The sequence below is a fragment of the Schistosoma mansoni genome, chromosome 1 (genome assembly GCF_000237925.1).
Source record: "Schistosoma mansoni strain Puerto Rico chromosome 1, complete genome".
NCBI classification, from domain to species: domain Eukaryota; kingdom Metazoa; phylum Platyhelminthes; class Trematoda; order Strigeidida; family Schistosomatidae; genus Schistosoma; species Schistosoma mansoni.
In genome coordinates, this window is record NC_031495.1 from 4,747,030 (window position 1) to 4,775,002 (window position 27,973).

General features: G+C 37.9%; 2 protein-coding genes across 2 annotated transcripts in view; both read left to right on the forward strand.

Annotated features, from left to right (window-relative positions):
- Smp_159540 (putative inhibitor of apoptosis (iap) domain family member) overlaps window positions 1–27,973 on the forward strand; it is a gene marked incomplete at both ends in the record, with an annotated part of 88,460 nt that overhangs the window by 25,387 nt on the left and 35,100 nt on the right. Inside the window, 5 exons of the mRNA XM_018793044.1 lie at window positions 8,400–8,528; window positions 18,127–18,757; window positions 19,768–19,874; window positions 24,726–25,240; window positions 27,258–27,680. Coding sequence (XP_018647595.1) covers window positions 8,400–8,528; window positions 18,127–18,757; window positions 19,768–19,874; window positions 24,726–25,240; window positions 27,258–27,680 — 1,805 coding nt within the window. The remainder of the gene's footprint in view (window positions 1–8,399; window positions 8,529–18,126; window positions 18,758–19,767; window positions 19,875–24,725; window positions 25,241–27,257; window positions 27,681–27,973) is intronic.
- On the forward strand, window positions 14,989–15,255 carry Smp_116070 (hypothetical protein; the record flags this gene model as incomplete). Its single annotated transcript, XM_018793045.1, has 1 exon — window positions 14,989–15,255. One exon carries the CDS (start codon window positions 14,989–14,991, stop codon window positions 15,253–15,255), a length of 267 nt encoding a protein of 88 aa, XP_018647596.1.

The window sequence follows — 27,973 nt, forward strand, 5'->3', positions numbered from 1 at the left end:
AATCAACACTAAGAGGTAAACAAATGTGACATTGGTTACCGCTTAGTGACCAGTCAATCTACATTTAGATTGTTTGTTCAATTACATGATGTTTATGGCGTTCACCTTTGTAAAGCATTCAAATAATAAACATCAGTCATGACTGATGAACATAATTGATCATCACTCAGTAGTTCTTATTTTCTCATTAAGCAAGCTGTTACCCATTGATTAAGGAGTTTAACTTCCAGCCGCTAAGTCTCTGACTCGAACCCTACCCCATATATTTGGATTTGGGCAGCCATATAATATTACTAGACCTCACACTTGAAGTTTAGGTCAAAACTAAATGCTCAAGTCTAGACCTGTTAATAAATGAGATGTTATTAAATCAGATTATTAAGAATTCGACATTTTTAAAGTAGGGTTCACAGATTACGTGATATAATGTCAGTCAGTATATTCACTTCAAGTCATTGAGACATTATCTATTGCTAGAGGTTTCAACCTGCCAATTTTCGCATGTATTTTAGACGGGTAATTTAGAAAATGTTTAACAAAAATATAACTAGTAGATGGATGTTTTCATATTGATCGGTTGATCGTGTTGGTAAGGAACTGGGGCCGAGTATTTATTGGACGGATTCTGGTTATGTCTATTTTGTACTATGTCCCCAAATGCCCTGGTACGGCCGAGAGTGGGGAGAGTCTACTCTCCCTCTCGAAATGCTCTCACATGGCCAGCGAATATATAGCCTCTGCCAGGGAAGTCCTACTCACTGCCTTCTCGTGGCGGGGGTGTTGTTTACGAAAGTGAGAGGACGAAAAGCGAATGTCCGGCGCTATAACCGAATTGGTGGACACGGAGGGTCCACCTAGAGGAGTTGGAAAACCCTGATTCCAAACCAATGGTACACATGGGCTCCAGTATCCTGATGGAACGAATGGCGGAAGAACCTGTCATTGGTCAACGGCTACCATGGGACTGGATCTCCTCACGATGCTCCACTGCCTTGTGGATCAGACCTTCAGGTCAAAGGCTCGGGGTGTGGTCCCCTAAGAAAACCACCTGTTTCGGTTTGGGCACCCGGACAGTATCACAGCCCACACACAAATGAATGAAATGATGAACTCTATTGACGATAATATCCCTGCTCATACTAAAAGCAAGACAATTTACATTATTATTATTATTATTATTATTATTATTATTATTATTATTTACCATATCGCTAACTCACCTCCTTTTATCCCCAATTTGTGTAACCTTACTTTTCAACTTATGCTGCAGCTCGCCCATGGTGGAAAATCTGTCCTATCTAAACGATCTCCAGTCACTGTCTGGTTGAAAGTGAATGCTTCCACCGATAATGAATACTGAAACAGTCTTTCTGAAACCACGTACGCCGTTCAAGCTGGCTTCCTTCAACGTTCGCACACTAATGCATATCAGACAACAGATAGGGCTGGCTATGTCTTAATGTTGATGTTTGCTGTCTATCCGAGACCCGTATTCAAGACTCTAGTGAAGTACTACAAATCCGCTCTCCATCTGTCGCCTCGAAAAGCTTGTTCCACGTGCGCTTATCCGGGGACCCTGTGGCATCTTCGTCTGGTCTTGCTGGCGTTGGTGTCGCACTAAGCGCTAGGGCTGAGGCAGCACTAATCGATTGGATCCCCATTAACAGTCGGTTATGTGCTGTTAGATTAGAAAGTTCCATCAAAGTGAGAAGAAATCGGCGTGAGAAACGGTGTCTTTTCGTCATCTCCGCCTATGCCCCGACAGATTGCAGCCCGGATGCAATCAAGGATGAGTTTTACCATCAGTTAACAGTTCTTCTCCAGAAAGCGCGTTCGACAGATATTGTAGTACTAGCCGGAGACTTGAATGCACAGGTCGGGCGTCTAGGCACAGAAGAGAGTCGTCTAGGTGGCCGATGGGGACTTGTTGGTCGCAGGACAGATAACGGGGACCGTTTGTTGCAACTGTGCACAGACCACAACCTGTTTCTGGCCAGCACTAACTTCCGGCACAGTCATCGCCGATGTGCCACCTGGCGTCCTCCCTCTGCATCCCAAGCCTGGACTCAGATTGATCACATCGCGATCAGCTACCGCTGGCGTGGTTGTGTACAAGACTGCCGCTCCTTTTGGAGTACCTATCTGGAGTCTGATCATGCCCTGGTCTGCGCCAATCTCGCCTTACTTTTCAGTGGCCGAAGGATTGACCACCACCAACGGATTGATATTAGTAAACTGGCTGCAACTTCTGTTGCAAGTAAGTATCGAGCGGAGCTAGCCTCTAGGCTAGCTACCACCCCACCGAAAAGTATAGATGAGCATTGGTTGCATCTTCACGACGCCATGAAAATGGCGAGTAAAGCCGCTTGCGACTTCGCGAAACGTCCCGCTTACAAGCACTGGGTTTCTTCTGGCTCCTTACAACTGATGGAAGCCCGTCGGTCTACTCCAGGTGACCGTGAGTTTGACCACAAACGAAGGCTGTTACGTAATGAAATCGGGCAAAGCTTGCGTAAGGACCGGGAAGCCTGGTGGTCGGAGCGTGCTAATGAGATGGAAGCAGCAGCTGCATCTGGTAACTGCCGGAAGCTCTTCCAACTCATCCGAGCCACTGGCAGCAAGAAGTCTGGTGTGAGTGAAACAATCTACGAGGATGACGGGATGCCAATCACTAACATCTGTCGACGTCTTGGACGATGGGCGGAATTTTTCGAAGGGCAGTTCAACTGGCCTGCTGCTCCGGCAACATCAACCAGCTTGTCCTGCCCCCCATGGCCGGTGACGACTGATCCACCAAACGAGGCGGAAGTCCGCAAGGAACTCCAACTCTTGAAACGTTACAAATCACCGGGCCCAGATGACTTACCTCCGGCTCTTTTTAAAGATGGTGGTGACTTTCTGACTAAGGAATTGACTGTGTTGTTTGGAAAGGTTTGGGAGCAAGAAAGTGTTCCAACATCTTGGAATGAGTCAATAGTCGTCCCTATCTTAAAAAAGGGTTCACGTTGTTCCTGCAATAACTATCGGGGGATAAGTCTACTTTCGATTGCGTCCAAACTATTGGCTTCTCTCATTCTTCGTAGGTTGTTTAAAACCCGAGAACGATTGACTCGCGAGGAGCAGGCTGGTTTTCGTTCTGGTCGAGGATGCATTGATCACATCTTCACCCTCCGCCAAATGTTAGAACACCGTCATACCTATCGCAGGCCAACAATCGTAGTGTTTCTTGATATCAGGGCTGCCTTCGATTCGTTGGACAGGACTGTTCTCTGGGATTGTCTATTGAAGAAGGGTGTGCCTGAGAAGTTCATTAACATCTTAAAGGCCCTATATACGAACACCTCAGACAGAGTGAGGGCATACAACCACCTTTCTCCCTTGTTTCATTCGAGCAGTGGGGTTAGACAGGGTTGCCCAATCTCACCATTCCTCTTCAACTTTGCCATCGACGACATCCTGGAAACAGCTCTGGTGGATGTAAGTAATGGCGGTGTGGATATGTTGCCTGGAGAACGACTTCTCGACCTTGAGTATGCGGATGATATTGTCTTACTGTGCGATAATGCCCAAGGCATGCAATCTGCACTTAATCAGTTGGCAATCAGTGTCCGCAGGTACGGCATGTGCTTTGCACCCTCCAAGTGCAAAGTACTCCTACAAGATTGGCAGGATTCTCATCCTGTACTCACCCTGGATGGTGAGCAGATTGAAGTAGTTGAGAAGTTCGTGTATCTAGGTAGCTATATAGGTGCTGGTGGTGGCGTGAGTGATGAGATTGATGCACGTATAATGAAAGCCAGAGCGGCTTATGCCAATCTGGGCCATCTTTGGCGCCTTCGTGATGTTAGTCTGGCTGTAAAAGGTCGGATTTACAACGCGTCGGTGAGAGCAGTTTTGCTCTATGCTTGTGAAACCTGGCCTCTCCGAGTTGAGGATGTTAGACGTCTCTCTGTGTTCGATCATCGTTGTCTCCGAAGGATTGCTGACATCCAGTGGCAACACCATGTTAGTAATGCAGAGGTTCGGCATCGTGTGTTCGGGTGCAGAGACGATAATTCAATTGGTGTCACCATCTTGAAACACCGACTTCGGTGGCTTGGACATGTTTTACGAATGTCGTCCCAGAGACTTCCACGTCGTGCATTATTTGCCGACTCTGGGACTGGTTGGAAAACGCGGAGAGGTGGTCAGTGTATGACATGGTGTCGTGGTATGAAAGAAAGCTGCAAAGAACTGGTTTCTGTTGGTCCTTCACGACTCCCTGGTTGGGGTCCGAGAGATGGTGCAACACAGTGGCTAGAGACGTTATCAGATATGTCTCAGAATAGAAGCCAGTGGCGATCCTGCTGCAACCTTCTTTTACTTTCTACATAAAGAATGGTTCTAACTTTCCTAACTGAAAGAGTCTTCTGGTTGTACATTTCAGTCCGCCTTATCTTTTCATCCCTTCTCTTCCTACTTTCATTATTTTGTGTGGCGCATATGTACCTGGTGCCCTTTTGTACCAATATATATGTGTTTAAATAAAATAAAATAATAAAATATTTTTGTACTATCCCGATTTTTATTTCTTTACTTTTGTTTTTTATAGATTAGAATTTATCTTCCTAAACTATTGCTCTTCAAATAATTCGTCATATAAAAAGCCAATGGTTTTCCATGTATTACGCAATTGTCTGTCTACAGATAGTAAAACTACTACTGAAAATAATAATAGTAGTAGTAAGTTCATTCGTTGGTTATTAATTTGTCAAACATCAGCAGGATGTGAAACATTATTCAGTTTATTGGATTTCATCATTTCTTATTCTTTTGATGAATATCGTCGTAATTCAAATGATCTGAAGATGAAATTGTTATTACAAAATAATTTAATGACTTTACTCAATACAGTTTCATTATTACATGAGGATTTCAATCGTCTACACTCGTAAGTAGCTGTTTTGATATTGTTCTTGGTGTTTTTCTATTCTATCGAATTTCAGGTTAACGTAAACAAACAAATAGTAAACATTGTTTGTGAAAGTTATATTTAAAATAATCTTAGTAATTGAAATTTAAAATGATTCTAACGTTTTGTCCTAACGTTTTAGCCCTCAAATGCCCTGGTACGGCCGAGAGTGGGGAGAGTACGCTCTCCCTCTCGAAATACTCTCACATGGCCAGCGAATATATAGCCTCTGCCAGGGAAGTCCTACTCACTGCCTTCTCGTGGCGGGGGTGTTGTTCACGAAAGTGAGAGGACGAAAAGCGAATGTCCGGCGCTTTAACCGGATTGGTGGACACGGAGGGTCCACCTAGAGGAGTTGGAAAACCCTGATTCCAAACCAATGGTACACATGGGCTCTAATATCCTGAAGGAACAAACGGCGTACGAACCAATCGTTGATCACTGGCTACCATGGGACTGCATCTCCTCACTATGTTCCACTTCCTTGTGGATCAGACCTTTATGTCAAAGGCTCCGGGTGTGGCCCCTAAGGAAACCACCTGTTTCGGTTTGGGCACCCGGACAGTATCAAAGCCCTCACACAAATCGAATGAGATTTATGTGACGCGTATGTATTTGGTGCCTGTTTGTACCAATGTTTATGTGTTCAAATAGTAAATTATAACGTTTTGTCCAGCGAACTTGTCTGGATATCTTCAGGGCAATCATGAACATCAATTTCTGTCAAACTATTCGTTTAAATATCGATGAATGTTCGTACAAATAAATAGTAGTTTTCGTTCTTGTCCAATGACCTTTAAGAAGTGTTCACTCCTTTTGGTTTTTGAATTCTAAGTAACTACGCAATCGTTGCACAGATAATGTTAGTTATTGCTGGAGTAAGCTTTGTGTAACTGGTAAGGGTGTTAGGTCCCCAGAACTCACTTGGTAAATGCTTTATTTTTGTAATTTTATTGTGAAATTTGAATTTCCTGGTTTCACGCCAAAAGCGCTCGTTTTCACCTTCATATCGTATTTCCCAATTGGGAGAACCTTAAATGCCGTTGGTTTGTTGTCTCTTTTAATATGCTATTTTGTAACGCCTCCCAAGAACAACTTTATGCTGTATGTATACGTTTGATTTTTGCCTGTTTTGATTGCTTGTGCTTCTGGCTGCTTGCGGAATATATTTTCCCCACTTCGAACTTGAACTTCTCACTCTAGTTAGCGGAGCTGGGACGCATCAGAACAGCTGGCTTATTGGTCTTTGGTCACAGAGTCTTTGTTTGTTCTCAGATTAGGAGACTCGTAATCGCTTCAAATATAACAGTAACACAGTCTTTTAGGGCTCTGTTATGTAGAGAGTTTCATGTTTTGATGGATGATATTATTTGCAAGCAAGAAAGATAATTAAATTGTGAAATTTAAACTGTTTCATTGTGATTTGCGTTGCACATTGGCTTCAACTAGATAATTGTTAAGAGTTAAGAATTGCCATACAATCGTCACTTACCTCTTATAATGGTAATAGATAAGTTGTTTTTTATTATTAAAAGAAATATAAATTCCACTCTGGTAAAGAATAAACAAATATTATAATCAGAAAGGGGTTTTGTGGATATTATGGTAATTTATTAGTTAATTTCATGAGTCCATTAAAGCTAGATCATATGGAAAACGTAGAAGCACTGGACGGCCGTTTCGTCCTATTGTGAGACTCCTCAGCAGTGCGCATCCACCCGCCCGTGGGATTCGAATCCAGGACCTATTGGTCTCGCACGTGAACAGTTATCTTCTAGACCACTGAGCTGGCATCCAACGATGTTAATGTCTAACTCTATTTTTTCCATGGTGGTCTAGCTTTATTCGAATCATGAATTCAACTATTAAACAAATATTAGATTACAGGACCACAGAAACATCCATTTTTTTACTGTAGATTCTTGTTATCTCAATATAATGTGTTTGTTATTATCTATATCGTATTAATTTCATAGAAAAGATGCTAGCAGTTAAGTTTTAGAGTGCGTTCCAATCTACTTGAAACTCTTCAGTTGGATTCACCTGCCGTCCCCACTGTTTATTTTCACGTTGAGACTCTAACCCCAGTACCTTTCATTAGTAACACCAACACGTTATCTACAGAGCTACTGAATCTAGATAGTAATCCACTTGTCCAGGAGATATGTTATGTCATTATTTGCCATATGTACCAGCCTAAGGTGATCAAGAAAGTCAGTAAAGTTTTTCAACAACAGGATAATTCAAATCCATCATAACAATAATAATATATACCACTGTAGATTATTTCATCCAATGGATCGGAATGGTTCAGTAGTTTATTGAGTTCGATGTTTAGCCACTGAGTTTTGAGGTCAAACTACGCTCCAACTTTTTTTCAGTTCAAGCGATTGATTACAATCACTGTCTATCACTTTTTGTTATATCTGAAACTTAGATTCTTAGTATGTCGCCTAATACTTGAGCACTCGAACGCTAGAAACCTCTCAAGTCGCAAAATGAGAAGACAAAAGACTAGAAAGTAGGAATGTTATTCCAAACAGTGTCCAATATAGTACAAAAATCTCATGTATTTATAGTTTTTAGCTAAAAGTAAATCATCATTTCGGATAGCCAGTAGGTACATAGGGGGTTCTTTTTATTCAACCAATAGGAGAGCTACACGTCGACATTCTAGAATGTTCCCCCCTAGTGACGATTGAATGGAATGTCTTCGGCTCTTTCTGGGCTTCTTCAGGCTTCCTTAAGTTTGTCAACGAGCCATCCTCACCTGACAAATAAATTGAAAACATATTAAACTTTATTGCATATATTTTTTTAATTCTAAATTTACATAATTTTCCTTTTTATTCATTACAGTTCATATCGTTTACCTATATGTCTTGGTTCACCTATGCTATTAAATCTACCGTTATACAAATGGACTTATCTAGGTTCAGAATGCTTACAATCAACACCTGAAAAATTACATAATACTACTAATAATAATAACAGTAGTAAATATCAAAAATCTTTTAATTCAACAATTCCCAGTACTAGTAATATTAATAATAATGGCATCAGTTTTAATTATGAAAATATTAAAAATTGTTATCCTATTAATAAGCATATAATGAATTTCAATGGTATATATACACCGAAAAGTTACATATCATTTATTTCTGATTCAATATTCAATGATACTACTACTACTACTGATTCAGAACAATATGCAAAATTGAAAGAAAAATCAAATTGTTTCCAAGGCAACGACGTTAATAATAATAATAATAGTATCGATACTACTACTACTACTACTAATGATAATAATGATAGTAACGATACTACTTATAATCATTCACTATATCTACCTTCATCTAATTATTCATCCAATGCTTCGTTTATTCATTTCTCTGATATTTTCACATTAATGCGAAGTAATTTTATTACTAATATTGATCATTCAAAGAATATAACTAATATTATACTATCAGATTTACAAGATTGGCCATTTCATGGTTTATTAGATGTGGAACCATTAAAATTTGCATTAGATCAATTATCCATTCAATTAAATGATGATTGTGATATTGAATGTGTAGATTTTTGTAGGTTGATTAATTTTTATTGTTTTCTTTGTATTTTCTTGAATTTTAATAATATAATATAATGAGTTAAGATGGTGGTTGGAGGTGGTCAACAGGAAACCCTTGACCTGGGTTTCGTGCTACTTGGCACTCGTCAGCAAGGTGTACCTGTAATCTTGAGGGAACTGGTGCTCCCTGACGGATTCGATCTCGTGTCACCCAGATTCACAGTCAGAGACTGGAAGCAGTGGACGGCCGTTTCGTACTATTACAGGACTCCTCAGCAGTGCGCATCCACGGTCATGATCTCAACTTTATAAAGTTACTAAAATCTCCACAAAACCCCTTCTGATAATATAATTTATACAAATGCTTGTTAATAATTAGAATGAATAGTTTGAGTAAAATTGATTGCCAAGTATAGAAAAGTTATTATATTTTAAATAATCTTGACGATTGAAATTTGAATAATTCTAACATTCCGTCCAACAAAACTTATCTAGACTTCTTCAGAGTAATAATGAAGATGATTATAAGAATAGATGGATAGTGGCTAGCAGTTGAATCCAGGACGCGCGTTTCGTCCTATTTGGGATGTACCTGCATCTCAGAGTTGATGTTTACTCCGGGACTGAAACCCAACACCTTTCGCTTCAAACACCATCGCCTTATCCACTCAGCTTCTGAATTAAGGCTATATCGAAGCAATACTTACAGTATGCACATATGCCAATAAGAGACTGATCAATTGCAGTCCTAAACATCAATGGGACGATTCAAACAGACCATACTAAGTGGATTTAAATCAAGAGTATTATTTAAATTTCAGTCGCTAAGATTATTTCAAATATAATTTTCACATTGTGTTATAATCTGTTGTTGTAGTGTTTTTTTTAAAATATACATACGTATTAAAAGATATAATGGAACTGTATTGAGGTGAATTGAGAGCCTTTACGATGATCGCTCAGTTTATACAATTACTAAATGCAGATTCGTGTACTTGACTTTAGATCATATTTTATGTACGACAGGTAATGATTATTGCGTAACTCACCAAAACCAAAATAGATGACATGGAACTCAACACTTCAGCCTAATTGTTGAATGCCTTAACCACTAACTTTTCCTATTTGATAAATGAGTTCCGCTCGCCTATTTTCTATTTAAATCATATTTCCTTCTTATTCAGTTTGCTTTTTGTATACTTATTATTAGTTTTCTGTAATTGAATGCATTTTTTTTCTTTTTACATTTTACAGTTACTGGTGAACAGTTACCAATAAATGATAATATTTCTTACGGAACAAAATTCAATGTATCACAAATTGAAACTAATAATAAAGAGCATGAACTAACATCTGCTATATCTCATCTTATGAATTCAATTGAAGCTTATCATTTAGTCATATCTCGTATGCATCCAGGTGCACATCGTTCAGTTACATTCAGTACTTATTCATCATCAATAAATTTTTTAACAGATCTAATTATTCCAATTAATCCTTGTTTACAATGTATTACATTAGAAGCTATATTGAATGATCAATCTTTAAAGGAATCAATCATTTCAACAAAATTAATAGCTATATCTACTGATATAAGTCATACTGCATTAGTATTACGTGATATTTATCCACCAATTAAATTTACTCAACTACGTATTATTATAATTGGTCGATTAGATTGTCCATTCAATAAAGCACGTATTCATTTAGGTGCCTATTTTGGACAAAATGGTATTTGGCAACAATTTATACAACCTTTAATTAAAACAAATTCTAATGACAATAATAATAATTTAATACAATATTTAGAAAGTATTGTATTAAATAAAACAATGAAATTCATATCAGTTCAACAATGTTTAATGAATACTTTGAACCGATGTGATAACAATAAAAAAATGTAAGTTTCTTTTTTACAATTCAATTATTTCCTGGGTTCGAATCTCGAGAGGCGGGATCGTGGTTGCGCACTGCTGAGGAGTCCCATTCGAGGACCGAACGGCCATCTAGTGCTTCCCTGTTTTTCATAGTGGTCTAGCTTCAATTGACTCATGATCTCAAATGTATATAAAAAATTACTAAAAAGAAAATCTCCACTAACAACCCACTTATTATATGCTCACTAGTGACTGGCTCCATGAGGTATTTCCTGGAGTTCTAATGAGAAGCAGTGACCAGTGGAGTCCAAACCAAGTCTGTTGTGAGATATCAACTCACTGAAGACATTGGTAAAATGGTTGCTCAACTTCGTGTATTGGTTGAAGTTAGACATTAACACCATTGGATGCCAGCCAGCTCAGTGGTCTATCGGTTTAGTGCTCTGGCGCGAGACTGGCAGGTCCTGGGTTCGAATCTCTCTCGCAAGTGCAAGATCGTGGATGCGCACTGCTGAGGTGTCTCACAATAGGACGAAACGGCTGTTCAGTGCTACCAGGTTTTCCTTGGGGGTCTAGCTTCAATTAATTCATGCTTTCAACTATGAAAATACTAAATCTACGCAAAACCCCCTTCTGAAAAAGAAAATTGACATGAGTCATCATTTGTTATTTCTAGTTTGATAATCTATGGTGAAGTGAATGAACCTTGTTTCTATTGTATTTGTTAATATGTTTAGCATGTGGTTAGTCTTATGAACACACTAAAAAATAGTCGGTTTTTATATATATTGTGTAACAGTGAAATTGAGAACTCACGTTTCGTTTTATTTTGTACTCATCATTTGGGTGTACTGTCTACATTCCAATGTTAATGTTCACACTGAGACTCGAACCTTTGTAACTTGCACTTCAAAAAAAAACCGAATGAGTTATCTTTGCAATAAGCTACTAAGCCAAGAAATCCACTAACATGTTCCACATATATGATCGTATTATATTACTATTAGTGATATTAGTAGTATTAAAATAATATCATGTTTGTGTTGCGTAATAATCTCAGTTCTATTTTACGTGATTGATGAAAATTGTTGATGTAAAAAAAACAACTGTATAACTGTTTCTTACCATTTTCAAAATTTTTTTAATTCCTCATTGTACGTTTTCGTCCTGTGATTTGAATTTACCAGACATTAGTTCATCATAAGTTGTATTCAATTACATCATTATGAAATAGTCACTCACCAATGAAATTGAAGGATAATTGGACGGATTAAACGAAGCTAGGCGCATAAACCATTGTATTCTGGTCCATTAGTCTGATGTTTAAGTGCTCGCATTGAGATCTGAATGTTCTAAGTTCGGTCGCTGGTTGAGTCATTACTGTCTACTACTGAGGATTCCCGTAATTGAACGAAATAGCTGTCTAGTGCTTCTTAATTTAAATACAGGTAGTATGTTTTGTAAACTGTAAATCTTATTTAGGTTATCTTCGGGGGAGCGTATGAATAAATATATTTTCTCCATTCGCTTTGTAATCTGATTCAACATCCTACATTGAAAAAAGTCAGGTAAAATTTATTCTTCAAATGAATAAAGCATTTGATTTTGAACCAAGAGGTTCTGATTTTCAACATAGATGCACGTAGATTTAGGTTGAAACTGTTGGAGATTACTAATAAACCTTGAATAATGAAAGTATATTCAGTATGATCAGTCCCCATTAAAACATGAACATTTTGAGTGTATATTGTCATTTTGTCTTAATTAAGACAAATTGTATGGTAAGTTGCAAACTCTTGACATAACAACTAGTCTATATTCTCTGGTTGTTTTCAATAAATTCTCCAGTTAATGTGGATCAATTCGTGGTGTGACTTCGCTCACTCTCCTTTCAAATTGAACTAATATCTGTATACAATCCGACCTAAATACATCGATTATTCTGGTCTTTCTGACGGGACTGGAATCTCCGTTTGTTATATTAAGCAAATAATAGATCTTAACTACCACTACTACTGACGTAATATCGTAATTCTTTGTTCATCTTCTTTATGACTTTGTTAAATATGTTTATTTTGTCTTCTTTCACTTGTTTGTATGTGTGTGTGTATAGATCCAATATATCATCAGATAGTGATAATATCCAAATATCGTCACTATACAAACAATGCTATAGTTTACAATATCAATTGAATTGGATAGATCGTACATTGAATCGTTTAAGAAAAATATATCAACCTGAAAAATTTCGTGAATATAAGAGTCAAATTCATGTGATGGTTTGTCAACTATTAATCCCTATTATTATGTAATTGTTACTATTCGGCTTATTAACCTTTTTTTTCTGTCTTACTGAAAATAAATGGTCAACTTAGTTTCTTGGACAGATGATGATTATGGTTATCTGACTGATAAATGAACTCATATCAAGACTGGTTTCTTGTTTAAAACTGGATACATTTCAGATAGCATAGCCACTATCCGATTAACTTAATAGATGTTGTTATGAGTTAGTTCTGTCATTGAATTATTGAATAACTAGTCAGAATCATGTTTAAAGCATTCAACTATTCCTCAAGGTTTTTTTAAAAGCTAAGAAAATGGCTAAAAACATTGTTTATTTAGCCTTCACTGGAAACTGTAGATAATTCTAGAAAATCAGTGAATTATGTATCAACGCGTCACGGGATAAGTACCAGTTTTTATTTACTAAACATATTTCCAGAGGCTTCAAAGATATCGAAGTTATCCATAGACCTACGACCTTGGAAGTAAATCTTCTTTTTATATTTCCCGCTTTTTGTTTTTCTGTGGGAGTTCAAGTGTAAGAGATTTCTTAGGAACTAGGGAGCAGTTAAAAAGTCAGTATTAGACGTTCAAGTTCGAAATTGTTGGTACGTTACAGTTTTTAACTAATAAATAGGATTGACTCCAAAAAATAAACAACGCAACCATACAAACTCTGCAATGGTGGTGGCAGAGTAGATAAGGCGTTCAATTTTTAACTACTAATTCCTAGCTTCCAACCACTCTCCACTCACTTTGATTTGACAGTTAGGTCGTACCATTAGCCTTTACACTTAAAATATAACTGAAACCCAAGTACCTGATGAATAAGTTAATTGAATTTAAGTTTACATTACGGATTCTTGGAAGTCGTATTCCATATTAATTAGGTTTTAAAAATCCTTATGCAACCAATTCAGTTCTTAGTCCAAAGTGCTCATGGAACTTTCCTCTGTCAATATTATTTTATTCGATTCCAGAATTCCCGAGTAAATAATCTCTTAAAATGGCTCAAGCAGTTGAACCTTTGTTTGACATTAAATGTTTTAAATTAAGGAAACGTAGATCGGCTATTTTTTTAGATATTAGTTCGAATAGATAGCCTCAGGGATGCTTCAAATCGTTATCGATTGAGTTGTCTAGGATGTGTTATATATCCTCAATGCCTACCTACTTCGACGTTTTTTTCTGGTTGGTCCGGAGGCAAGTTTATAAGAGTGCGAATGTCATACCTTGTGGCCAAGTAGATGCCCTGTTAATAAATGACGTGATAAGACCGCCAATCAGAGAGCAGCAAATTATTGATTGGAACAGTGACACACAAAAACCGTACGAGCAGTCTAGAGTGCTTATCGGTCCTGCTTTCTGTCTAGCCCAGCCAATTAAGTCCAGAACACCAATAACAGTCTCTGCAATATGAATCATTGTATTTCAAACATACTGAGTTTATATACCAAACAGACTGACGACATCGTACCATAAAATAGAAAATAACATGTGTACAAGAGTTAGCCAAATGTGCCTGAGAATGGGGGGAGCAGTAATTAATAGACAGGGCATAATTCAGGAGTGGTAAATCGTACAATAATAGTCCAATGGTCAAAATAAAGTTCACAATGAAAGGAACATGAATATGAATAGTATAATTATCTAGCGAAAATACGATAAAAATTATATGTATAATATTGGTCCATAAATGGATGCCAAAGTTACCATTCACTATTGTTATCGGGACACAACAGTGGATTGAATGAACCATGACGTGGCACAAATCCATGGAGTTATTGGCTGTCATTCTGAGTCATTCTGGCAGGTGCAGACTATCAACTAGTTGAAATTTGCCCACTAACTCTGATCAATAGATTAAAGACCTTCGATAACATAGCTCAAGACCGATTACACTGTCACAGGTGTTTATTTTGTTTACCTCCTCTTATATCTTGATTTTCATGCTTTTCATTCCCTGAGTACATTCCTTTTCGATCCCCATCTTCTATGTCCAGTCTTCCTCATAGTCATTTACACTACTGTTTTGGATTAATCCCTTTTTGTCATATATAAATCCTGTACCGATTACCTCGGTATTGGCATTAGTTGACAAACTTTATAAGCAGAGTTGGATAGTGGCTAGGAGTGAAGTCCAGCTGGTAAGTACGAAATTGAACGAAACACATGCCATGGATTCTATTACTAGCCACCATCCATCTCTGTATTTAAGTTGTTTTCTTTAATGATGTCTTTTTTTTTCTATACATATATTTCTCCATTTTGTCTATTATTAGTCTAATGAACAGTTAAGGATGAATTTGTATCCAGATAAAGTGAAGTATATTTTGGAACATTGTTTATTGTGTTTGTTAAGTCATGCAAATGAAATCTGGTCAGTGATAGAACCTCTTCCATTATTATCCCCATCAACAGAAGTTTCACCATTAGACGATGAAGATTATACTTTTTTGAATTGTGTTGATAAGTGTTGTACAACATTTTTAAATGATATGATTATTCATGGTAATCGTTCAATGCAAGTGAGTTATATTTCGTCTTTGCATGTTTTTTCTCAGTAAAAAAGGCAATATCTATTTTTGGAAGTCTCTCTTTTGATAGTATACATTTATGATAGATTTTCTTAGATGGGTATCATTTTCTACTGTTGTTTATCTCCAATCGATAAGTGTTCCCGTGTGATAACTTTAGATTGATAATTAGTTAAACTTTTCATAGTTGAAATCATGAATCAATTGAAGCTAGACCACCATGGAAAACCTGGAAGCACTGGATGGCTGTTTCGTCCTATTATGGGACTCCTCAGCTAAACTACTGTAATTTTCATGATCTCATAACTTTCATAGATGTTTAACTGACGTAATAAATCTCAATACCTGCAGTGGCGCAGGTGCATCCACTCTTTGTGTTCTCCCAAATTCTAATCTTCTGAATTCTTCATATCCCTTTCTTTTTCTCTTTCCAAATTTATTTCACTGTATTATACTCCTTCAATAACATCTTCAAACCCTAATCTTTCACATAATGCTTATATTCTTACTACTTCTACCAGTATGGGATTTGATTCGACAACTGCATCTCTGTGTTAATGTGGTATGGCAACTCGAACTGATGTACGTACGTACAAAGTTCTACGTTGTGACTGACTGACTGACTGATACAACGTGTATAGTAATCGTAACAGATTTTACCAAGCCTAGCCACTTTATGACCAGGAAACGTTGCTCATTTTCCAAAATTTACATCATGGATTAATCATAGTTAAACTGACTAAAAACCAGGAAGCTCTGGACAGTTGTTTATTCATTGTCAGTATTTAGTCATTTATGCTCTGGTAATTAGGATATGTATCACGGATTCTCATCCATTGCCAACTTCCGCATAAAATTACCGTTAGGATAGGAAAAGAAAAAAGATTAGTGGTGGCTAAATCAAAACTAGGGATTAATTCGTGAAGTTATTGATCATTAGTTTGAACTGCTTCAGTAGGTGGAATATATCTGAGTAATGTCTACAAAATAATTGTAATTCATGGTTAAAGACATCAGTTAGCATAATTCTAAATCTATTAGAGTTGAGTACATGGATTCATTATTTTATCTTCCATCGAATCTTGAATCATAATTAAATGTTTTATCGGGACTAACAGTAAAATATAGGACCGACATTTTTTTCCTATTTCGAAATTATCAACTGAATTTTGTACTGCTGAGTCTCAGTGTTGGTGTTCACTCTAAAACGTCTCTTCAAATGCCGACCTGTTGTTGTACACAACTAAGCTACTGGTTCCAGTTGACAATTGATTTTTTTAGTGCGAATAATATTTCTACTTCGTTAATGTTTTTACTTTTCCCATTTGTTAATACTTAAGATTGAATATTATGGATTGCAACCATTACTTAAGTTAAAGTATGTTGCTCTATAGTCTTTATTCAAGAACTAAAACAATTCAGCAAAGAAATTTTTTCTTTCCAACTATATCGTTTGCTCAAGTTGTAAAATCGTAGTCTATTGAAAAATAGAAGCATAATTATCATATCATGGGTCAAAGAAAATTGCTTAGCAATCGGAGAATTGAGGAGAGATAATAAGATGAAATCAAATATGAGAATGAGAAGGGTGAAAAATAATAATGAATAATTAGAATTAAGAAGACTAAAACATATTAGGTGGATATAACAAAATCAAGTTACCATTTTTGAAAATTTGGGTGTTGGGGTCACGGAAGTATGATGGCTTGTACGTATCTCTTTTGCACCTAAAGCTCATATTTGAAAAGACAAGTTGCTAATGCCCCTCTTATGCATACGTTTCTGATTTGCCCTCGTTTTGGATTAAATCTTCCGTCTGGCTCTTTATTCTTGAGTTTCATTCTTTCTCATCCAATTTCTTTGAAATTGTAAATTCTACTATTATTTTAAATTTGTTAGTTTTATGTCACTATGTGGATGGTATGTTTGGAGGACTTCATTCAGTGCACATTTGATTCAGCTTTAAAATTGTTGATGGCTGTTAGATAAGTGGTCAGCAATAAAACTCTGGGTTGTACAGGTTTAAATCTCACACGGGAGCGTTGTTTCCCTTGAAACTGCAGGTATGCTTTAATGATAAGTACAGACTAGCACGAAACTAAGGTTTCCTGCTGACTGTTTGTAACCACATTACATCTTAGCCTAGTGTACTCAACAATAAGTCATTTAGATTAGTGACCACCTTGTAACTTGATCGATAAAATTTGATCAGTATTAAGAATAACTTGCTAAACATGAGATAACTCACTAATTTACTGACTCATAAATTTCTTAGGAGGCCACACCCGGAGCCTTTTATCTACAGGTCTGATCCACAAGGCAATGGAGCATCGTAAGGAGCTGCAGTCCCATGGTAGCCGGTGACCAACAATTGATTCATACACCATTTGTTCCCTCATGATACTGGAACCAGCCCATGTACACCATTGGTTTGGAATCAGGGTTTTCCAACTCCCATAGGTGGATTATCCGTGTCCACCAACCCAGTTAAAGTGCCGGACATTGGTTTTTCTTCCTCTCAATTTCGTAAACAACAGCAATGCCGAGAGAAGGCAGTGAGTAGGAATTCCGTGGCAGAGGCTATATATTCACGTGGCCATGTGAGAGCATTTCGAGAGGGAGAGCGTACTCTCCCCACTCTCGGTCGTACCATGGCATTTAGGGGCTTATAATGGGAGAACTGTGAAACCTCCTCACTGACTACTACACGTAGTAACTACACGTTCGAGCGCACCCGATTAGGGTTCGTCACGAGTTTCAACCCACCGAAGTGCAATGATGAGCCTCCACCCAGGGTTAAAGCATTCCTATATTTTGTCTTGGTTACTTTTATTGCAAATTTCTATACTGAAATTTATTATTTATGTGTATGTGTGTTTTTCTTTTTTTTGTTTTGAACAGATTCTTACCGTTGGATTAATACCAATGTTTATAAAAATCAACTCCATTCTTTTATCAATGAATCATACTAATCATAATTATCTTTATAAATTTCTTAAAAATTCTTCGATCATAAAATCTAATATTCATGATAATGCAAGACAACAATTATTATTTTGGTCTATATTACAACGTTTAATCCATACTGGAATGTCTCAATATCTACTTGATACTTCTATATCCATTCTTCATGATATATGGGATTCTATAGACACTAATAATAAAGAGGATCCATTGAATTTGGAAATCTTTAATAATATACTAATCATTATTGATACAATGATAGAAAATGGTTATTCATCACTTCTTACTGTACATAAATCATTAAATCATTTTTTAACTATATTAAATATGCATCAATTATCATCTAATGGACATATAAGTATAAATGGTTTATTAAAATGGCATTATTTTCATCAAATCTATAATATAAAACGATGTAATGCATTGTATCCTTATTGTCAAACAATAAGTAGTAGAATAACTAATGGTATTTATAATAATGATACAATATCACAATATCAATTATGTGCTATTTCATATTATCGATGGCATTTAGAACATTTAGCAAATCTGTCAACTCAATATGCAGGTTTGTTTTAAATCATCTCTTAACTTGATTCTTTATTTTCATAGTTGAAAGTGTTAGTCAATTGAAGCCAGATTACCAGGGAAAACCTGAAAGCACTGGATGGCTGTTTCCTTCTATTGTGGGACAACTCAGTAGTGTGCATCCACAACCTCGCCTTGCGAGATTCCTTATTGATTCTTTATTTTAATGAATTTATTTACTAAGTATAGTTAGATTTGTATACTTTGCTTTATGCTACATATTTATTTGTAGAAGAATTAGTGATATTATTATTTTATTGTTTAAATTGTTGTAACAAGAGAAAGGTTCAAACTTGAGATTTAATGGTTATGTAAATGATGGCAATAGGCAGAAATTGAAAAGAACATCTGTGTTATACATTATAAATAGGCTTCAACCATCCATTTGAATCTTTCAGTGTGTGAAAAGCCTCCAAATGCCCTAGTACGGCCAAGAGTGGGCAAAGTCCTCTCTCCCTTTTCAAATGCTCTCATATGGCCACGAGTATATAGCCCCTCCCAGGGAAATCCTACTCACTGCCTTCTCGTGGCCTGGGTGTTGTCTACAAAATTGAGAGGACGAAAAGTGAATGTCCGGCGCTTTAACTGGGTTGGCGGACACAGATAATCCACCTAGGGGAGTTGGAAAACCCTGATTTCAAACCAATGATGCACATGGACTGACCCCAGTATCCTGAGGGAACAAATGGCGTACGAATCAATACTTGGTCGCTGGCTAACATGGGACTGCATCTCCTTACAATGCTCCACTGTCTTGTGGATCAGACCTTTAGGTTAAAGGCTCGGGGTGTGGCCTCATAAGAAAACCACCTCTTTCGTTTTGGGCACCTGGGCAGTATCACAGCCCTCACACAAATCAAATAAGATTTGTGTGGCGCATATATATCTGGTTCCCCTATGTACCAATATTTATGTGTTTACATAAATAAATAATAATTAAGGTATATATATACATGGTATTTTTTAATATTTCATATTTTATAATTTTAGCTAATCGTGATTATCATCGACAAATTATTGAGAAAGATTTATTCCCATTGGGAGCATTGTTTGTCCGAAGAAATATTGATTCACAGACATCAGTATTAATGCGATCTGTGAGTTTTCTATTTTTAAAGAAAAATTTAGTGAATTATTTCTATGAATGTTATCGAAGTAGAGCTATCGAGCTTAATAAACGGGTAACACATCTTAGTTTTGTCTGTCTGTTCCTCTCTAAAACATGTCCAATATAAAAAGGCAACATTATGAAAAGTAATACTTGATAAATATAGAAAGACATTGAGTGTTGCGAACTGTCCGTTATCTTGTCATTTTTGTTCAGTTTTTAAGCTCAATATTCTTCTTTTTTTTAAGCACAGAGGCAAAGTTTAGCAATCTGTCATTATCTTACCACTATTCGTATTCATTTCTTACACTTGTTGAAGGTTTATAGAATTGTTAATTGATTAATATGACCGTGGATGCGCACTATTGAGGAATCCCACAATAGGACGAAACGGCCATCCAGTGCTTTCAGGTTTTCCTTGGTGGTCTAGCTTCAATTGATTCATGCTTTCAACTATGAAAACACTAAGTCTCCACAAAACCTCTTCGGATTATCATCACATGCTCACTAGTGACTGACTTCAAGAGGTAATTCCTGGAGTTCTAATGAGAAGCAGTGACCAGTGGAGTTCAAACCACCTCTGTTGTGAGATATCAACTTACTGAACGGTTGTTCAACTTCGTTGATTGGTTGAAATTAGACATCAACACCATCGGATGCCGGCTTGGTGGTCGGTCGGTCAAATGCTCTGGCGCGAGACTGCTGGGTCCTGAGTTCGAATCTTGCGAGTGCGGGATCATAGATGCGCACTGCTGAGGAGTCCCATAATAGGACGAGTTGGCCGTCCAGTGCTTCCAGGTTTTTCATGGTGTTCTCTCTTCAATTGACTCATGATCTCAACTATATATATATAAACTAATAGAATCTCCACAAAACATCTATTATTATTATTTATTTATTTAAACACATATATATTGGTACAAAAGGGCACCAGGTACATATGCGCCACACAAAATAATGAAAGTAGGAAGAGAAAGGATGAAAAGATAACGCGGACTGAAATGTACAACCAGAAGACTCTTTCAGTTAGGAAAGTTAGAACCATTCTTTATGTAGAAAGTAAAAGATGGTTACAGCAGGATCGCCACTGGCTTCTATTCTGAGCCATATCTGATAACGTCTCTAGCCACTGCTTTACACCATCTCTCGGACCCCAACCAGGGAGTCGTGAAGGACCAACAGAAACCAGTCCTTTGCAGCTTTCTTTCATGCCACGACACCATGTCATACACTGACCTCCTCTCCGCTTTTTCCAACCAGTCCCAGCGTCGTCGGCAAATAATGCACGACGTGGAAGTCTCTGGGACGACATTCGTAAAACATGTCCAAGCCACCGAAGTCGGTGTTTCAAGATGGTGACACCAATTGAATTATCGTCTCTGCACCCGAACACACGATGCCGAACCTCTGCATTACTAACATGGTGTTGCCACTGGATGTCAGCAATCCTTCGGAGACAACGATGATCGAACACAGAGAGACGTCTAACATCCTCAACTCGGAGAGGCCAGGTTTCACAAGCATAGAGCAAAACTGCTCTCACCGACGCGTTGTAAATCCGACCTTTTACAGCCAGACTAACATCACGAAGGCGCCAAAGATGGCCCAGATTGGCATAAGCCGCTCTGGCTTTCATTATGCGTGCATCAATCTCATCACTCACGCCACCACCAGCACCTATATAGCTACCTAGATACACGAACTTCTCAACTACTTCAATCTGCTCACCATCCAGGGTGAGTACAGGATGAGAATCCTGCCAATCTTGTAGGAGTACTTTGCACTTGGAGGGTGCAAAGCACATGCCGTACCTGCGGACACTGATTGCCAACTGATTAAGTGCAGATTGCATGCCTTGGGCATTATCGCACAGTAAGACAATATCATCCGCATACTCAAGGTCGAGAAGTGGTTCTCCAGGCAACATATCCACACCGCCATTACTTACATCCACCAGAGTTGTTTCCAGGATGTCGTCGATGGCAAAGTTGAAGAGGAATTGTGAGATTGGGCAACCCTGCCTAACCCCACTGCTCGAATGGAACAAGGGAGAAAGGTGGTTGTATGCCCTCACTCTGCCTGAGGTGTTCGTATACAGGACCTTTAAGATGTTAATAAGCTTCTCAGGCACACTCTTCTTCAATAGACAATCCCAGAAAACAGTCCTGTCCAACGAATCGAAGGCAGCCCTGATATCAAGAAACACTACGATTGTTGGCCTGCGATAAGTATGACGGTGTTCTAACATTTGGTGGAGGGTGAAGATGTGATCAATGCATCCTCGACCAGAACGAAAACCAGCCTGCTCCTCGCGAGTCAATCGTTCTCGGGTTTTAAACAACCTACGAAGAATGATAGAAGCCAATAGTTTGGACGCAATCGGAAGTAGATTTATCCCCCGATAGTTATTACAGGAACAACGTGAACCCTTTTTAAAGATAGGGACGACTATTGACTCATTCCATGATGTTGGAACACTTTCTAGCTCCCAAACCTTTGCAAACAACACAGTCAATTCCTTAGTCAGAAAGTCACCACCATCTTTAAAAAGAGCCGGAGGTAAGTCATCTGGGCCAGGTGATTTGTAACGTTTCAAGAGTTGGAGTTCCTTGCGGACTTCCGCCTCGTTTGGTGGATCAGTCGTCACCGGCCATGGGGGGCAGGACAAACTGGTTGATGTTGCCGGAGCAGCAGGCCAGTTGAACTGCCCTTCAAAGAATTCCGCCCATGGTCCAAGACGTCGACAGATGTTAGTGATTGGCATCCCGTCATCCTCGTAGATTGTTTCACTCGCACCAGACTTCTTGCTGCCAGTGGCTCGGATGAGTTGGAAGAGCTTCTGGCAGTTACCAGATGCAGCTGCTGCTTCCATCTCATTAGCACGCTCCGACCACCAGGCTTCCCGGTCCTTACGCAAGCTTTTCCCGATTTCATTACGTAACAGCCTTCGTTTGTGGTCAAACTCACGGTCACCCGGAGTAGACCGACGGGCTTCGATCAGTTGTAAGGAGCCAGAAGAGACCCAGTGCTTGTAAGCGGGACGTTTCGCGAAGTCGCAAGCGGCTTTACTCGCCATTTTCATGGCGTCGTGAAGATGCAACCAATGCTCATCTATACTTTTCGGTGGGGTGGTAGCTAGCCTAGAGGCTAGCTCCGCTCGATACTTACTTGCAACAGAAGTTGCAGCCCGTTTACTAACATCAATCCGTTGGTGGTGGTCAATCCTTCGGCCACTGAAAAGTAAGGTGAGATTGGCGCAGACCAGGGCATGATCAGACTCCAGATAGGTACTCCAAAAGGAGCGGCAGTCTTGTACACAACCACGCCAGCGGTAGCTGATCGCGATGTGATCAATCTGAGTCCAGGCTTGAGATGCAGAGGGAGGACGCCAGGTGGCACATCGGCGATGACTGTGCCGGAAGTTAGTGCTGGCCAGAAACAGGTTGTGGTCTGTGCACAGTTGCAACAAACGGTCCCCGTTATCTGTCCTGCGACCAACAAGTCCCCATCGGCCACCTAGACGACTCTCTTCTGTGCCTAGACGCCCGACCTGTGCATTCAAGTCTCCGGCTAGTACTACAATATCTGTCGAACGCGCTTTCTGGAGAACTGTTAACTGATGGTAAAACTCATCCTTGATTGCATCCGGGTTGCAATCTGTCGGGGCATAGGCGGAGATGACGAAAAGACACCGTTTCTCACGCCGATTTTTCCTCACTTTGATGGAACTTTCTAATCTAACAGCATATAACCGACTGTTAATGGGGATCCAATCGATTAGTGCTGCCTCAGCCCTAGCGCTTAGTGCGACACCAACGCCAGCAAGACCAGACGAAGATGCCACAGGGTCCCCGGATAAGCGCACGTGGAACAAGCTTTTCGAGGCGACAGATGGAGAGCGGATTTGTAGTGCTTCACTAGAGTCTTGAATACGGGTCTCGGATAGACAACAAACATCAACATTAAGACCTTCCAAAGACATAGCCAGCCCTATCTATTGTCTGATCTGCATTAGTGTGCGAACGTTGAAGGAAGCCAGCTTGAACGGCGTACGTGGTTTCAGAAAGACTGCCTCAGTATTCATTATCGGTGGAGGCATTCACTTTCAACCACACAGTGACTGGAGATCGTTTAGATAGGACAGATTTTCCACCAAGAGCGAGCTGCTGCATAAGTTGAAGAGTAAGGTTACACAAATTGGGGATAAAAGGGGGTGAATTAGCGATATGGTAAGTAATAATAATAATAATAATAATAATAATGTAAATTGTCTTGCTTTTAGTATGAGCAGGAATAGAATCGTCAATAGAGTTCATCATTTCATTCATAATAACTAAACTGTTACTAAGTTCTGATACTGATAGCGAAGAATATTTATATATGATCAAGCTAAAAGTGTGAGTGTGGCATACTGTAACTGATAAATTGGAAAGAAATGAAAAATAGTAAGTCATATAATAATAGTGGCTGATTGGTCAAATGAAAACTTATGATAAAAGGTGTATGAATATGCATATAATCTAGTAACTTAATAATTATCCAATAAGAATATATGTAGTAATAGTCCATAAATAATTCCTAGCAGTCACCATTCAGTTATTCTTCGTTCGGATATAATTCATCGTTTATGTATATATTATCTATTCATCGTGATAAGTAATATACTTTTGTCCATATATTGCTTTCCCATCCATAGTTGTATGTATAATCCCAGATTCTGTTTTCCAAGTAAGTGTAAATGTTCTTTTTTTTTACAAAAGAACTTGATTTTCGAGAAATTTCCAATTGTTTTCATATACTAATACTTCTTTTTCCTGATTTCTTTTTTTTTATTTTCTAGTGTATCCCAGAAGGTATTCAACAAACCAATACATATCCCAGCAAATCTTTTCTTCCTCTGGAAACCTATCAAATTCCTCAACAAAGATTTCTCTGTATGTTTGGTGATGATGATGAGTCTTCCATTGAAAATTCTTTAATTCAACTATTACAGATATTAATCAATGTTACATTAAATTTTTTAAATGATCTATTAAATTTATCATCTGTGAATAATAGCTCTACAATGTCAAGAGACTCAATTTTATTTCAGAGTTGTTTTGTTATCTGCCGCCTACTTGGTCGTATTTGTTGGCATATTTCAGGTGATCGAATTCGTCAATATTTCATTCCCGATGGAAATATTTACGAATCTGAACTTTTTAAATTCCTAACTAACTTTTGTCAACGTCTTAATGATCAGTCGTCTCTCTTGAATGATATGATTATTGAATGTTTATGCCTTACTCTTAATAGTGAATGCATTCCTGAGTGTCCACAGACCATAAAACCAGATAATTATGGAAATATTGAAAGGTATAAAATAACAACATTGCGATTTATCAATTTCTTATTTTTGCTAATTGTAAATATAGTATGTACATAAGGAGAACTGTACAGCTCCTTTATCTTTGTATGAAGTCCCTCAACACTTAGTACCTATGACACTCTCAGAAATTGAGCTCAGGACTTTCCAGTTTTTCAGCTAACTTGTAATCCTTAAGCTAGTAAGTTAAAATCTAATGGTGCGTGCTTCCAGCTTCAATCATTCAACAGTGTAGCCCAACGGTCGTTTAATGTTATCAATTATTACTTGAGAATATTTGTTTTGATTTCTGATGCAATCGTGGGTAGGTACTACTAAGGAGTTTCATATCAAAATGAAATAGCTTCTTAATTATTTTGACTACTTTAAAAAGCTACCTTCAAATTAGACTCATTCCTACTAAACTTTCAGTCACTACTTAAATTGTCTTAATTCCTTTGTATTTTTTGTTTGAATTGGTGTGTAGGACTGCAATAGATCGATCATTTCTGCCATATGCACATCTTTTAGGGATTGCTTTGATATTGCCATTAATTCACAACCATCATAAGCAGAAATGGATTCTGGCTAGCCATGGAATCCAAGACGTGCATTTCATTTTACATCAAGCTGACTAGTCCTAACTAGGTCGAAACGCGCGTTCTGGATTCCACTGCTAGCTATCGTCCATCAAAGCTTATAATTTAGCGTAGTTATTTTATCTGTTACGACCATCGTGATAAGCTGAAATTTTTGACAGGGTATCAACTCATTAAACTGTTTCGTTACAAAACCAGGATTGAGAAAACCACAGTTTAAATTGACAATTCAGTAGTTGAATTTCAGATGCTTAAACCATGAAATTTTTTTATTTCACCATACAAATACAACTTACTTACTCCTGTTACCTTTCGTGGACAACCATAGGCCACCCACCAGTTTTCTCCATTTAACTCTGTCCTTAGAAATCCTTTCCAGTTATTGTTCATTCTTTTTGTATCTGCTTCGGATTTCGGGCGCAATTTAGCCCGTGGTTCTTCTAGGGTCACTACCGGTTCCAAACCCGGGTAAAAGAGGGGGTTTAGGTGTGAGATCAGCAACCCTATCCCGTAGAAAACAACCTTGCTAAAAAAAACGCTAACTAGAATACGAATACAAACTGTATTAAAAGCACGAATTTAATTTCCTTTTTTGTCCTTTAATTGAATTTTAGTAATATATGTAAAAATAAAAGATATACATCCATTACCTTTAAATTGTTTGAAAAATTGAAACGGGAAGATGTTATTAAATAAGTATTACATTGAGTGTTCATGTTTCACCTACAGTACAAACAAGTAGATACAAAAAGAGCTCTATCAGATTGCTAGTGAATTTTGTACCACAAAACCCCTTCTGATTATAATCATATGCTCACTAGTGACTGACTTCAAGATACATGTCCTGGAGTTCTAGTGGGAAGCAGTGACCCATGGAGTTGGCAGATATCAACTCACTGATGACATTGGTGAATGGTTGCTCAATTTCGTGGATCGGTTGAAGTTAGACATTAACACCGTTGGATGCCGGCCGTCTCAGTAGTCTGTCAGTTAAGTGCTCGCGTGCGAGACTGATAGGTCCTCGGTTCGAATCTCGCGAGTGCGGAATCGTAGATGCGCACTGCTGAGGAGTCCCACAATAGGACGAAATGACCGTCCAGTGCTTCCAGGTTTTCCATGGTGGTCTAGCTTGAATCGACTCATGATTTTAACTTTGAAAAATTTTGTACTAGTCATAAATTGCTAAGGTTTGTTCATGAACATAACCCGCTAAAGCGAATAATTCTTTTTAAGTAATCAATGAAATCTGTGAAGAATTCAAAGTCTAGGGCAATAGTCAACATCATCCATTGATCAAAACATTGAACTTATGTAGTTAACTGTTCTTTCAGAACGCTGAATTATCGCGTCATTTACATTTACAACATTCGTTTTCAATGTTATACCTTTATTACTCTTGTTTATTTCTTCCTTTTGTGCTTCCATTTAGTATTGACCTTCAGAAATCTCAAAATAAATCATGGCCTTATCCAAACAATTCTGTAGTTAATTATCATCTACAACAAACTACAGATTTATTATGGCATTTATTACCTAGCCAATTATTGACCAGAGCTCAGTCTATTTTAGTGCAACCATTTAATCAACATCAAATTGATCATATTCATACACAAAAAAACAGACTTAATACCTGTATAACAACATCGTCAAACAATAATGGTCATTTCGTATTATGTGAAATATTTTCTGAATGTATCAATCTCATGTTGAAAGATGCCAAATCTATTGGTCAACTGGATTATAATAATGATAATAAGCTACAATCGGTTCATGATAATCTGTCTGATCAACATCCATATCTTATAAATGTTTTATACCTATTCTGTGGAATTGTTGGTGAACCAAATTTCAAGTAAGTTGAATTTTCTTTTTGTAGAAATAAGTTGTGAGAATGTTCAATGTAAGCAAACCTTGGACATAATATAAATTTATAAAATTGTCAACTGTTGGGTATGATCCATGTTGGTAAGTGCAAACTACCTGATAGTTAAGTTCACGCAATAATCATCACTAACGATTCGGTGTTGTCGTTCATAAGTGCTTGAAATAGTTCAAATACGTTTAGTTGTTGTCTTCCCTCCCTAGATTTTAAAATTATTTTTCTGTCTTGATTTTCCCGACTTATTCTATATTTTCATAGTTGAA